This window comes from Rissa tridactyla, chromosome 1 (genome assembly GCF_028500815.1).
Source record: "Rissa tridactyla isolate bRisTri1 chromosome 1, bRisTri1.patW.cur.20221130, whole genome shotgun sequence".
NCBI lineage: Eukaryota > Metazoa > Chordata > Aves > Charadriiformes > Laridae > Rissa > Rissa tridactyla.
In genome coordinates, this window is record NC_071466.1 from 152,353,211 (window position 1) to 152,367,324 (window position 14,114).

The 14,114-nt window shown below is 42.0% G+C and overlaps 1 protein-coding gene across 10 annotated transcripts in view; it reads right to left on the bottom strand.

The window, feature by feature from the left end:
• Positions 1–14,114, bottom strand: part of WNK1 (WNK lysine deficient protein kinase 1) — a 107,265-nt gene that overhangs the window by 20,149 nt on the left and 73,002 nt on the right. For 8 of the 10 annotated variants that reach the window (XM_054184975.1, XM_054185034.1, XM_054185014.1 and 5 more), the window contains 10 exons: positions 12,879–13,352; positions 11,443–11,721; positions 10,673–10,764; positions 9,928–10,090; positions 9,378–9,494; positions 7,918–8,091; positions 7,081–7,132; positions 6,791–6,931; positions 5,008–6,434; positions 2,212–2,295 (listed from right to left, as the gene is read on the bottom strand). In XM_054184975.1, coding sequence (XP_054040950.1) covers positions 2,212–2,295; positions 5,008–6,434; positions 6,791–6,931; positions 7,081–7,132; positions 7,918–8,091; positions 9,378–9,494; positions 9,928–10,090; positions 10,673–10,764; positions 11,443–11,721; positions 12,879–13,352 — 3,003 coding nt within the window. The remainder of the gene's footprint in view (positions 1–2,211; positions 2,296–5,007; positions 6,435–6,790; positions 6,932–7,080; positions 7,133–7,917; positions 8,092–9,377; positions 9,495–9,927; positions 10,091–10,672; positions 10,765–11,442; positions 11,722–12,878; positions 13,353–14,114) is intronic. The other 2 variants (XM_054185052.1, XM_054185024.1) reach the window with 2 other exon arrangements.

The window sequence follows — 14,114 nt, forward strand, 5'->3', positions numbered from 1 at the left end:
CAACTATCTCATGATCTCATGGGTTTTGTCTGGTTATTTTTTCAGCTTTTCTTCGCATATGGAAGTGTAGCGTTCCCATGTTACATCTCCTTACATAGCATTTAGAAGACCCATAAAACAGTTTTGTCTTAATATGGTTCTTTCAATTACGGAAGGGGGCAGAGCATGTTCTATTTTTTAAACAGAAATGAAGGCAGATTTAATCTTTGGGGTCTTGAGATGAACACCTGTCCAGTTTACACACAAAATATCCAAGCTAACTATTGCACACAAGGACAGAATCTGAGCAAGGGAAGCCACTGTTACATTGCAACTCATGTTTATGATCAGGAGCTTCAAAGACCTTTTGCAAATCTGAAAGCCTACTGAAATCAGAGTGCAGTAATAACTGGAGGAAAACACACCCAAAAAACAGTCTGACCTCGGTAGCAGGGAAGGTCATGGAGCAGATCATCTTGAGTGCCATTACAACTCATATAATGGACAAGCAGGGGATCAGGCCTAGTCAGCATGGGTTTAGGAAAGGCAGGTCCTGCCTGACGAACCTGATCTCCTTCTATGACAAGGTGACCCAATTATTGGATGAGGGAAAGGCTGCAGACATTGTCTACCTAGATTTTCAAAAAGCATTTGACACTGTCCCCCATAGAATTCTCATGGGAAAACTGGCGGCTCGTGGCCTGGATGAGCATACAATCTGCTTGACCAAACACTGGCTGGATGGGCAGTCCCAAAGAGTGGTGGTCAATGGAGTTAAATCCAGCTGGCCACCGGTCACAAGTGGTGTCCCTCAGGGCTCGGTGTTGGGACCATTTCTGTTCAACATCTTTATTGATGACCTTGATAAGGACATAGAGTATATCATCAGCAAGTTTGCAGATGACACGAAGCTAGGCGGGAGCGTTGATCTGCATGACGATAGGGAGGCTCTACAGAGAGACTTGGATAGATTGGACCAATTGGCCAATGCTAACGGTATGAGCTTCAACAAGGCCAAGTGCTGGGTCCTGCACTTGGGCCACAACAACCCCACACATCACTACAGGCTTGGGGAAGTGTGGCTGGAGAGCTGCCTGGCAGAAAAGTCTGGGGGTTCTAATTGACAAGCAGCTGAACATGAGCCAGCAGCATGCCCAGGTGGCCAAGAAAGCCAATGGCATCCTGGCTTGTATTAGAAATAGTGTGATCAGCAGAAGTAGGGAGGTGATTGTCCCCCTGTACTCAGCACTGGTGAGGCCACACCTTGACTACTGTGTCCAGTTCTGGGCACCTCAATATGAGAGAGATATCGAGGTGCTGGAGCGAGTGCAGAGGAGGGCAACGAAGCTGGTGAAGGGCCTGGAGAATAAACCTTATGAGGAGCAATTGAAGGATCTGGGACTGTTTAGTTTGAGGAAGAGGAGGCTGAGGGGAGACCTCATTGCTCTCTACAACTATTTGAAAGGACACTGTAGAGAGGTTGGTGCTGGTCTCTTCTCACAGTAATTAGCAATAGAACAAGAGGGAATGGGTTCAAGCTGCAACAGGGTAGGTTTAGGCTGGACATTAGGAAAAAGTTCTTCACAGAAAGAGTGGTCAGACACTGGAATAGGCTGCCCAGGGAGGTGGTGGAGTCACCATCCCTGAATATGTTTAAGACTCATTTAGATGTGCTGTTAAGGGATATGGTGTAAGGGAGAACTTTGTAGAGTGGAGTTGATGGTTGGACTCGATGATCCCAAGGGTCCTTTCCAACCTAAATGATTCTATGATTCTATGAACAACAGAACACAGGAATTTGCAAAGCCAGCAATTCTGCATTTTCATGAGTGTTTAATTACAGTATATAATGCTTTCCTAAAGAACTATTATGCTACTATACTCTTTTAAAGAAGAAAACAGGTTCAAGTTTTATGCACACACTCACCTGTATTACTTTTTTTTAAAAAAAAAAACAAACCCCAAACCTCTAAAGTTCAGGTTAACACACTAAAAAACCCCAAGCCCGATTAATTGTTCCTGTACTTCAGACACTGGATATGTAGCTTGCCCTTTGGGACACTGTACTCAGTGCTGAAGTGACTCTGGCTACTGCTACAGCTACACAAAAGGGGTTATTCAGTCAAAAGAAAGAAAAACAAAGACATTAATAACATGCAATGGAGAGTTTAATCGAAACATGCTCTTTGAAAGGAAAAGAAGCAGATAAACATCTGCTGAGTCGTGTAGCACCTGAGTTAGTGAAGGTCCTGGAAAAGGTGGCAGCGGCTCACTGGATGGAGTGCCAGCCGGAAGTTCAGAACCTACTGGTAGCACCTATGGATAACGAAGAGGAAACGCGAGTCCATCAGACACGGAACAACAGAAGGATCAGATACCAAGCTACAGTCAGTCATGTCACACAACAGAAGCCTCAACTTTTTTTTTTTCTGTAGAGACTTCCTTCCTGGAGAGTTAGCACAGAGTCTTTAGGGATTTTTGCAATAAAGTTGGGGAAGTTAGTTGTTTGCTTTTGTGTTATTTTTAAATCCAAATTATCTTTGAGCGGCCACAGTTTCCAGTTTAAGCTGCTGTGTCCAGGAGCAAAGCATCTTGGGGATATTATTTTCAAGTCTGCAAGAAATGCTACAATAATTCTTCCAAAAAGCAATTAATTTTCCAAGCTTAATTTATAAAAGGGTGCAAGAATGCACTCAATCTCCTTACAACAGATCTACGTTAACTGCCCATTAGGAACAGCAAGCTACGTGCTTCTGGCAAGTTGTTCCAAGCAACATGACTTGAGAACAGAAACTGTCATGCCCAAGGATGTCTCCACTTGTTGAGAAGCAGATTTATAGATCTCACACCAATTTCTTGATCCATCCCTTTTTGTGAACCTGAAGGGTGTTGATGACCCACAGAAGATGACTAGGCCATGCAGCTGGGTAGAGGGAAGTCATCCAGGTTATGTGGAGGAGGTTAGAGAGACTGGAAAGGTTAGAAGGAGGCATCAAAGCCTCCCCGCCAGGTCAGATAGCACATTCCAGTTAGTTATTTCCATTGTTAGGGAAGTGGAAAGTTCTAAGAACCAAGCAATCCATTACACAATTTGCAATTCTTATTCTCAGCTGTAATCCTGAGGCTTGAGAAACACATGAAAGCCTTATGAGCTATAGTGTTGGTCAGATGGCTTCCCTCGTGCGACAGCAAGCACTGCTGGATGTGTGTCTACTCTGGTCCTCAACAAGAACCAGTTCAAGCTTGCAGTCATGTTACCACAGCTTAACCAATGCTTCAAATTGCAGTAATAACTGCCTGGTGAAGATACATTCCATAGTTATCTATCCTCCCAAACATATTTCATCAGGAACTACACCCAGTTGCATTACCTCAGATTTTTTTGTGCACTAGGAACATACACATGGACATTACCTGTTCTGAGCCATGATGAATTTTTAAGCTGTTGTAAGTTAATCAGTTTATAAATAAAAGGCAAAACATACTTTAAATAAATTCGTAAGACAAGCCAAAACACATTTAACTGTCTAGGTTAACAGGCTGGCCATAAGCAAAATAAAACACAGAGTTCAATAAACCCCAGAAAACTAAAGAAATAAGCTCCTTAAAGCTCAAAAATCAGAGAATGCGAAACTAAAATTAAGCTTTGAGAAAAACTAATTTAAAAGTGAAAGCTTCAGAGGTGAGGTAGTTTTTCCAAAACCAACAGTCAAAAACCCCAAACATTTACTACATTTAAACCCAAGCCTTTGTAATTACAGGTTTGCAATTAGCAGGTTTCTAACTGCTCCAACAGTTCCTCAACCAGTACCAGTTTTTATTATTTTCTAATCTTTCTTTTCTAATTCTCAACTTCAAATTGAATATAAATGAATGCCTCTGTGTCTGGATTTCCTTCCCAACTTCATTGGCACTTATGCCTCCTCCTCCATGGCAGAAATCTTCTACTTTGTTTAAATACAAGGAGTACAAGGGAAAGACTACTAATGAATGGGGACACTAGGAGCATTAGCTCAATTCAAATGGCCTGAAACTGGTTAACAGCAAGGCTGGCTAAAGAAGATCAACACAAAGTGTTGGTGAGTGGAAAAAATGTTACAGAAACAAAAGGAAGTGTGTATTAAGGTTTTTGGTTTGTTAAACATCCAAAAGTTTCTTCAACCTATTTCCATTTAACTTTGAAAAGGAAAGGGCTACCAACAGTTTAAAATACTGAAATGCACAGTCTCCCAACACAGGGAGCCATTTAAAAGAAAATAGGTAGTCTAATTTCACATATTGATACTTCTGGTTAACGAGCAGGTAACATTCACAACACATCTCGAGTTCTTACTACACATCATGACTATCTCTTTATCAAAGAGTGTTTGTTTAAAGAGCACAATTTAGTAAACACAAAAGTTTATTTTCAGGTATTCAGATACCTTTTAAACTTCTCAAAATTCTGCTTTCACAAATCTAACACTTGGAAGGAAAAGAGTATCCAGGCACCATATAAGCAGCAGAGGACTTTAAAAAAAAAAAAAAAAAAAACACAAAAAACTCTTTCAGTCAGGTCCACCCTTGCCTTCAAGGAACAGACTAATGATAAGAAGGAAAGCTAAGCTACTTTGTGAAACATACAACCACTCCATCTCATTCTAGTGATCATGTACAAGTTTAAAAGCTATTTAAAGCAAGCCTTCCAAATTCTATTTGAAAAAAAAACCTAAAAACAATCACAAAAAACCAAGCCGCAGTTGCCTCAATCTTTGTAGTTTAGGAGTAGAAAAAATTAACAGCAACACTAGAGAGCTCTCTCAGAGCTCTATCAACGATAGAGAATTGGACTTTTTGTTTCCCCCCCCAGTATGGGCAAAATAAAACACCTCTTGGGACACAAAAACAACCAAAGCATAAAATTTTCAACATTATATTAAATGAAGACACCTCTGCCTGCATAAATATTTTGCTTTATAAAAGGGCTTGTGCTCAAGATGGCTGTTTCCTACAATACTTAAATATTCACACAAATGTTGCATTTCTTACCGGTACCCTGCTAAGAGGGGGCTTTGAAGGAGAGGTCCCTGGTTTCACTACTGCTGTTGCAATGCTGCTCGATGCCGAAATATAGCTGACCGGGGTGATCACTTGCCCAGGAGTGGCAACCGGTGTCAGCACTGGCAAGCCAGTTGGTCCAAGAGGCAAACTGCTTGGAGGTATACAAGTGCTAATGGATGTCAGGGGTTTAGTTGGTGCAACAGCTGTGGTTGGTATCCCAGGAATAACTGTAGTTTCCATTACCAACGATGTCTCCAGAGATACTGATGGATGCGTTGTTCCCACGTTACCATGTTCACTGAAGAGAGACCGTAGCTTTTCTTCCAGGGTCTTTATATCATCGATACCAGGAGCTTTAGACTGAGCATCAGCATCAGCCTCCAGACAGTGAATATGAGGCTGATTGGGTAACGGAGCTGGTTGAGGCTGGCTGTGTATCAAAGTTTGCTGGACTGCAGGCAAGTTAGTAACTGGTTGTGGCAAGACACCAGGTAAGGGAACCTGGGGCAACATGGGTGTTGCTCCTGGAATCTGGGGTAGGACAGGTGTTGATGTAATTCCTGATGGGACAAGTAAGGGATGCACCACTGGCTGAGTGACAGAACCACATATGCTTGTTGCTACTGAAGATGATAAAGGTGCAGAAATTGGAAGAGATAAGCCAGCTGTGTTGCAGAGGTGTGATTTATCCATAGACTGCCCACTCTCAGGTAGTGACTGTGGAGCACTCACAACTGTTGTTTCTGCCAGACTGGAAACAGAGCCACTGCTACTAAGCTGAGGAAGCTGCAAAGCCACATTCTGAGGCAGAGACAGGGCAACAGATGTCTGTGGTCCTGCCATACTACTTACAATCTGAGGAGCTGACTGAGATGTCACAGCTGGTGCAACACCACCAAGACCAGTGACACCCGGAACCTGGGTAGAAGGCAGTGCCAAAGAAGACGGTGTGCTGATACTGGGGGCAATGTCTCCAGTTACTGGTTGAGCAGGCTGGGATGTGGTAGGTAAGGAGAAAGAAGCAGGGGCGCTCACGCTGGAAGCAACACCAGTCGATTGCTGTCCAGATTGTGAGGCTGGAGGTGGAGAAATAGAGCTTGGCACACTTGCACTTGGTGCAGCTCCAACAGCTGCACTTTCTGAAGGCAAAGTAACAGATCCTGGAAGAGAAACACCTGTGCTGGAGGGAACAGATATTGAAGAAGCAGCCACAGATGCAGGAGGTGCACCACTGCCCGCCATGGTAGAAAGTGCAGGTGGAAATGGTGGTATTGTTTGATTAAACACTGGAGGAGCTGTGCTAGGTCCTTCTGTCATTTGGGCATGCCCCATCTCAGAGAAAGCTTGCTGCAAGCTCAGTGATGATGCCGAGTGGGAGAGATTCATTCCAGGACCATGTAGTGGAGATGCAGCAACTGCAAGAACGGAAAAGTGTCAGTCCACATGGAAAAGTCCATTACAGTATTATTGTATATTGCTAGATTAAGAGCACATTTACCTCTCAGCATAATAAAAAAAATTACAAATCCAGGCTTACATTAAAATAAAGAACTAAGGTTTCAGGGTCTTGCAGACAGTCCAGCAACATGGTTTTTTCCCGCCAGAGAATCCTGCGTAGTATCACCCAAACTATAATCACTTCTTACCAGCACAGACAGTTCCTTACTTCCCCAAGTGCTTAACTAACTAAACTGTTCCTAAACACGTGTTAACTTCAGCACTTTGATGAATGTGTCTTAGCCATCCAATTTTAAGAGTTTATATAACTTACCTATATCCGGAGTTTCTTTTCCTCCAGGAACAGCAGATGTGAAAAAGCCCTGTTCTTTTAACCGACTCTCAGGAACAGGGCTGACAATAAACCGCCTTCCTGCAGAATGGACAACCTGGGTAAAGGAGCTAGGAGGAACCCCTAAACAGAAAGAAGTTAGATGTTTAGTGATGCAGGTTATGTATTTAGTTACAACCATGTAATATGGAATGTGCACTCCATCATATAAAATAAAAACTTGGCTGCACCCATCCGCTGAAACAGAAAAAGATAAATCACAAAAGACTTACCTATTCTTTGTGGCATGGAAGATGTAGGATCTGGCTGTTTGAACTCTAATTTCTGTAAAGTAAGATAAAATTTAAAGTTCTATTCTGAAACAGAAACCCACAAGATAGCTCTTAAAATGCTAGCTTACTGAAATGTGGGCATTTAAGGTAAGCAGTACCTTGGACCCAAGCACCATTACCAAACTAGTGGAATTCTACCCAGATAAACATCAGCTACAGTGGTTTTAGAGCTTCTCAGCTTAGCGACCGTCAATACAACAAATTGATCTAAACGCTCTTTCATTACCAGGCACTCCCAATGATTTCTTTACACTTCCCACAGATAAACGGATGTTTCAAACTAGTTTCGGGTGGAAACAAGGCAGAGATTCAGGGAAGTGTCACCCCTTCTTATTCCCAGCAATCAATTTTAAAAATCTGTGTTTTGTAACCGAGCCATCCGGTTTCTTAGTAGCTCACTGAGCAGAGGGCCTGAGTCCAGGCTCTCAGTGGTTAGTGAGCAGCACAAGGCTGGGGGTTTTAGTGTCTTGCCTCACAATCTCAAATCCAACAAGCCTCAGCATTTAAGATTGCCTGCTTAGTGGACTGTTAGGAGATTCAGCAGCTTCAGAAGCATTAGAACATGTCAAAAAAGCAGAAGGTCTACATTATTTAGCTTCCTAAATGAATTTTTGGCTCTCACCCTAATATGTAGACTTCTGTTTGTCTTTTCTTTTAATTTTTAAGCTTTGATATTTGTCATGAAAAAAGTTTCGGTTTCTAGCTAGCTCTACTCACTAAACCGTACCACCCAAAATGGAAAATACAAATAGCTAAGGCCATCTGTCCTTTACATACCTGTGACCCTGGAAAGAAGCCATCATCTTTTGTCTGCATACTCTCCAAACCCTGATCGCCTTCTGGCTCCACACTTACATCCTCACTTAGCATTTCATCTGCTTTCTCAATAATCTCTCGTACCTGTTCTACAAAAGAGTCTCTCTCGGTTGCTAAAATAAACTCATTCTGCACCTGTAAAAAGAACAAAGCAACAATAATTTTCCACAAGTTATTTCAAAACTATATATTGAATAGCCATAATTTACTTTTGGTGTTACTGTTTGTCCTCCCTTCAATGTTCTTATGCACAAAATGGTGACATCGTAGAGAAAAACAATTGCTTCTAAAATTATCTCCAGCACGGAAGTATTTGCCCTGGTTTACTCTTTGCTGTGTAACAACATTCAATCTCACTTCTTCATCAAACTGTCACCTCAATCTTTGCTAAGCATAGTCAAATTTAAAATTAGTAGCCTTATGTCACTGTAATGCCTCATATCCAATGTTATGTACATTAAGAGCCACATTTAAAGGAAACTGTAACATTAAAAAAGCTGAAAATTCTGTATTGCAAGATGTCTTCTGTGCTTCACTTTCCGTGCCATATAGAACTTCTACTCTATGCAGGTTGCACATCACTAACTCAAAGTATGGCTGTAGCACATAAACCAAGCATTAATTATGTTCCCTACATGGGCAAAAAAGATTGTTCATCCTATCTAGTTTTAATACATTGTATTGTCTTATAAAAATACATTCTGCTGTATGTTTGAGGAAACAAGCTTAAACAAGTACACTTGGCAATTAGAAAGAAATTCTTAGTTTGGTCTGCCCTGTGAGAAAATTCTGTCTTCTGAAATAATGCATGGTAAAACTCTCAGAGATAATGAGTCTATGAAACAGAAGTTAAAGCTGTCAGTCATGGTATCTCTGCTGGGAAAGGGAGAAAGCACCTTAGAGGTAAAGCCCGAGGCAGCTTTTTACATCAAGTTTCTGGGATGCTGGTTCAGAAAAGGGAAAGGCAAGCATGATGTGCTTGTATCAGCATCTTGCCATTTCAGTTGAGAACAGCAGCAAAAAAACTCAAAGCTTACGTGTAAGTTTTAAAGATCTAGCAACATTTGCCTTTAGAAAAGCAAACAGAATTTGTTTAACCTGGCACTTTGAGAAAGTTCTTTGCAGTTTTTCAGAAAATCAGATTGCAAAAACCCAAAGGCAAATCTATTTGATAAAATGACAATTCTAAGGTTAAAAACTGATGCAAATTTTCATGTGAACTGAGCACGCAATATTAACTGTCAATTTGGTATAGCACTCTGTGCCCAGAGTTTCTGTTTATGCTTGTGTACCAATAAGGTGAGTACAGGCCACGCTACATGGAAGAACAATTCTGAAACACAAATGAGAAAATAAGGCTGCTTATATTACTGCTGTGATTAAGACTAGATTCAATTCTTCATCTCTAAAATATATCTTACCATAATTGAAGCTATTTCCTCGGGGTTGTCACCATCCAAATCAAATTTGAAAGTAACCATTTTCCGATTGTGTGTCTCTAGCTGGCATTCCACTACCCGATCACCTTTATTTGAAACCTAAAGCGAAAAAACCCAATAGTTCAAACCAAAAGCATCAGAATCTAAGACTTGCGGTTTAAAACTCAGAGACAAACCAACAGCACTGGTCTAATAGAAACACATTCTCTTTCCAGTCTAATAACTGGTGCTGTGTACAGCATCATTTTTTCTGATATATCAAATATTCTAGAATAGTCTGTGGAATCAGTGGTGGCTAAGCAAGCCAATTTTGCCATATCTAATGCTCCAAAAAAGCTCTTAATAGATGACGTTTGAAACGCTGACTCCAGAAGCAAAAGAAATACACTGGAAAGCTTGTGTGCTTGCAGTGGGGCACAGCATAGAACAAGACCACAGAAGACACACATTCCTCAAAGCAAAAGAAACCTTTTGAGGCTCAAAAAAAGGCATCAGCACTACCAAACTATCACTAAAATATAGAAATACTCACATTCAGAATTCTCAGTTTTGGCCTAGCAGTCTTCTCATGGCGAGAGCGACTGCGGACAGACCTCCGCATATGACGTTTAGTAGTCCTCCCTTCATGCCTTCCACTAGAAGCTGGAACATTCTCGTTGCCATCACTCAATCCTGAAGCAACATCAGAATGCGCACTAAAAAAAACCAACACAACAAACCAACAACTTTACATTAGTATCCATGCATTCCATAATTGCAACAATACAGTTCACCCTACCAGATGGTATTCTCTTCTGGGTAACAGTAGATGCCTGTAAACCACAGAGTAGAAGAGAAGAGTCCTGTCAACACTTAGGGCTGCTTGAATAGCAGTTCTAATAGCAACGATTTAGCTACATATCTCTTGCAAACTGAGTTGTACAAATACATCTTCTGAATATGTTTTCAAGCTATTTAGAGTTTGAATTCTGTTCAAGTGCCAAAAGGACAGAAAAACATCCCTTATGATCCATTTGACATGACAAATGAAAAAGGATTAGAAGTTAAATTACTATACATAATCCTATTTACTCCCTCCATACCCTGCTGTAAATCAAAACTTACTCCAACTCTCATAAGCCTATTTTTCTTCTAGGAAGTTTATCTCCTTACATCCTCAAGAAAAGCCACAGTGAAAAAAATATCCCAGGTGAAAAAAAGAGACCTAAAGATCACCCAGGGAAGAACAGTATAACAGACATGAAAGTGAAATTCAGTTTGGTGAAAATAATGCTTACCTATCCATAGAGGAAGCCAAAGGGGTAGACTGAGCAGGCTGTGTTGCTGGAAGAGTCTCTGAAGGAGCAGTCTGTGAGACTCCCTGAGTACCCTATGGATAGAAATCTACATCAAGAAGCCCCCCGAAAGAGTACTGTTCTTTTTCAAGTAACCCAGTAGTCTTCAATGTTTCCTCCCAAATCAGTTGTAAAGCTAAAAGCACTACCTTTTTAGTATTTAAAACAGCTGGCATCTAGACAGCTCTAATTTACAAAAGATTCTAGAGCAAACTGCAGTGAAGCAAATCATCATCTGGGGAGAGGTGGGGAGAGGAAGTCAGCCATCCTTTCTGCTGCTACGCGTCACTACAGTTTGCCATGCAGCCACAGTCTTACTAACAGAATGTGCAAAAGGCAAGCCAATGCAGAACACAAAGACAATTCAAATTCTCCCTAGCAAGAACACTGCAGGGAATAGGCATAAAGACAGATTCTCAAAGGCTATCAGTTGCAGTTTGCCTCTGATATGGCAAAAATGTTCTACAGTACTAGCAAGAAGTGAAGTGTTAACAGGTTTTTGCCTGCAGGATGCACACTCACTTCCCAACAGAACAGCCAGTGGCAACAAGGTCCCCACATTGGCATGACATTCTGCTGTAAGAAAAAGGTCATTTGAAATATTAATTTCCAACTGAAGACAAGCATGGAAGGGATTAGTTCCCCACACACATACACTGTTGCATAATTCAAATGCCCTAAATGTATTGTTAGATTATATTCAACATATTTACCTCCAAAACCGCCTGCTGTGAGGAAGCAGATGAGGCCTGTTGTGCTAAACTCACTGTAGGCTGGGGCACTTGAACCTGTCCTAGGCTGCCCATGGGAACTAAAACATTCTGCTCCACATACGGCTGCACAACAGGAGCAAGATAGCCCGGCTGAGACATTGCATCTGTGGGTAAGGGAGGGGACAGTACAGCAGAAGGAATGCTAACAGAGGCCACAGCGGAGGAAGGTGCAACACCCGAGTCGCCTGGGTATTGAGGCGGCAGTCGAGATGGGAAACCCTGTAATAGAAATGAGGGAGTCAAGTTAGTGAATGTCAGAGCTACTGAGGAAACAAGAGTTAAAAAAAAACTTATCAGTTTCAGGGGCATGTTTCAACCTTCTGTACTTGTTCAAGCACTCCCAAAGGCTACTGTCCCAGAGAAAGAGCGCAAACTGTTCACGTAGCCAAAGCTCAGCTTGCGAGTCACTGTGCTTGAACGAGCAAATTCCCACTTAAAGTTCCAAGTCTTAGGCAAAACAATATTGATCTTCCAACTCCCGCAGTTACCTATTTGGCTTAGTATTTTAAAGGCTAAGACTTCAAATTAGTTTGAGGAATTTTCAGGCTGAACAACTAGTGCTCAGAAGACATTATGCAACTGCTGCTGATTCTTGAGACCAACAGCAGAAACACTCTTGTGTTCTTCCTGTCCTCTCGTGATGAGCTGACCCAGGAACATTTCCTACACACTGTTTCTGTTCTACAGCACTCCTTATAACCCCAGCGCAGACATTTGTATATCTATACAATTTTTGTTCTAGAAGAACAATCATACACTGAATCACTATTTTTGTCACTATTCAGATTGTGCAATCACTGTAAAAATGGCAGAGTAGCTGAAGCAGTCTGTGCCCAACAGTCTAACGTTTCATGACTAGCATCAGGTACTTACGTCACATTTGAGATCCATGCCATCTGACTTATTTCTATTAAATCCATGTGCCCCCTTCCCACCTCCTTTCCCCTTCCCAGACTTGTAATGAAATACTGACATTGCTGAAAATGCTGCCATTGATTTTCTTTCCAACACACATCCTCCAGTTTAAAAAAAAATAAAATCACAATTTTTTGTATTTTTTTCCCCCCAAGTTGACAAATCTCTTCGATATGTAGCTGTCCTCTTTCACACAGTGGTTGACCAAAGTCCTGCACTATGATTCTGTCATTTTAGACAAATTCCATTGCCAAACATGAAGAACTCAAAACACCAGGGTGTCCAAGGACATTTTTTCCCCCCTCCTTAAAATGGTCCTTTTCCACACAACAGAATTCATCTTCATGGCTTAATGGCTCTCTTTATGAAAAGTGAGTTGGCCAGGGCACACAGTTCAGATCTGGTACCTTAGCGGAACAGGTGAAAGTGTGGAGAAGAGCTCTGCTGGCTTGCAACAATACCTGGTAAAGAGCATCTCCAGCAGGAAGTGAAGCTTCAGCAGCTTGTCCAATGCTGACTGGCAATCCCACGGACTGGACAGCTGGCTGCAGGAGCTGCGGGAGAACCTGGCTGGGCAACTGAGCCACAGGCTGCATCAGTGTGGGAAGCTGGCTAGGGACAACGGTTGATCCTACAGGGACAGCGGTTGCCGCAGCAGTCGTTGCCAGTGTGAGCAATGGCTGATTCATGCCAGCTGCCATTGAAATGGGCAGTGACTGGAAACCTGGCTGAGCCACTGACACATGAGGAGCTGCTACGGGCAACTGAGAGACTGAGAACTGTGGAACCATGGAAGTTGGCAAGGGCTGTCCCATGGGTAGAAAGTGAGAGCCAATGGGGATTGATGGGGCAACTGAAGGCTGAGGGAGAGAAGGTGCTGCAACAGGTAATTGAGGCTCGCCTTGGATGATCGACACTGGTTGGGAAACAGGAAGCTGGGGAGGTAAAGAAAATAGAGATAGATTTTTTTTTTTTAAAGCAGGGTTGCAGAAAGCAGAATTTTTATGCATTAGTCAAAGAAAGAATTATTCAAGTTATAGCACTCCGTTAAAGTGGGTGGGGAGCACAGTTGGCAGAGTGGCTGGGAAGTTGACTGGAGTTCCAAAAGGTCCTCAACTTTGCAACATTTCCCCTAAAGAACTCAACAGGCTCTTGAAACAGACACCCACAGAGGGTGAAAGTGCAACATTTGAATACCCTGAAGCACTGACTTGTGCATAAACAGAATCAAATTCCCCTCAATCTGTCCCCAGAGCCAAGCCTGCCTTCTTACAGGAAAGAAGTGCAAATCCTTCAACAAATCTGTCAGCTTTGGGTATGGGGACTAAAGCAACGGAGAATGAAAAGCCACTGTGCCAGCATTCAGAGAATGGCAGGGGATATGTCAATTAAAGCCAGCAAATGATGCAACTGGAAAGGCAGTTTAGATGAACAAGCAACAAAACAATTTTAAAAAACAAAATCAAGGCTCACATGTTCAAGACAGATATGAGCCAAAATGAAGTAATACTCAGTAACAGAAGCTTCTTGACCAGGAAGTAAAGGAGAAGAGCTGAGCAAGAAAGATGACAGAGTGGAGAAGGCAATCCTTTTGGTTCACTACCTAAACAAGTGAATATGTTTCACACACATAATGGTGCAGAAGATAGACATTGATGGGAAGCAGAGAAATGTCAAGTTCCTGAAAATCCATTCAT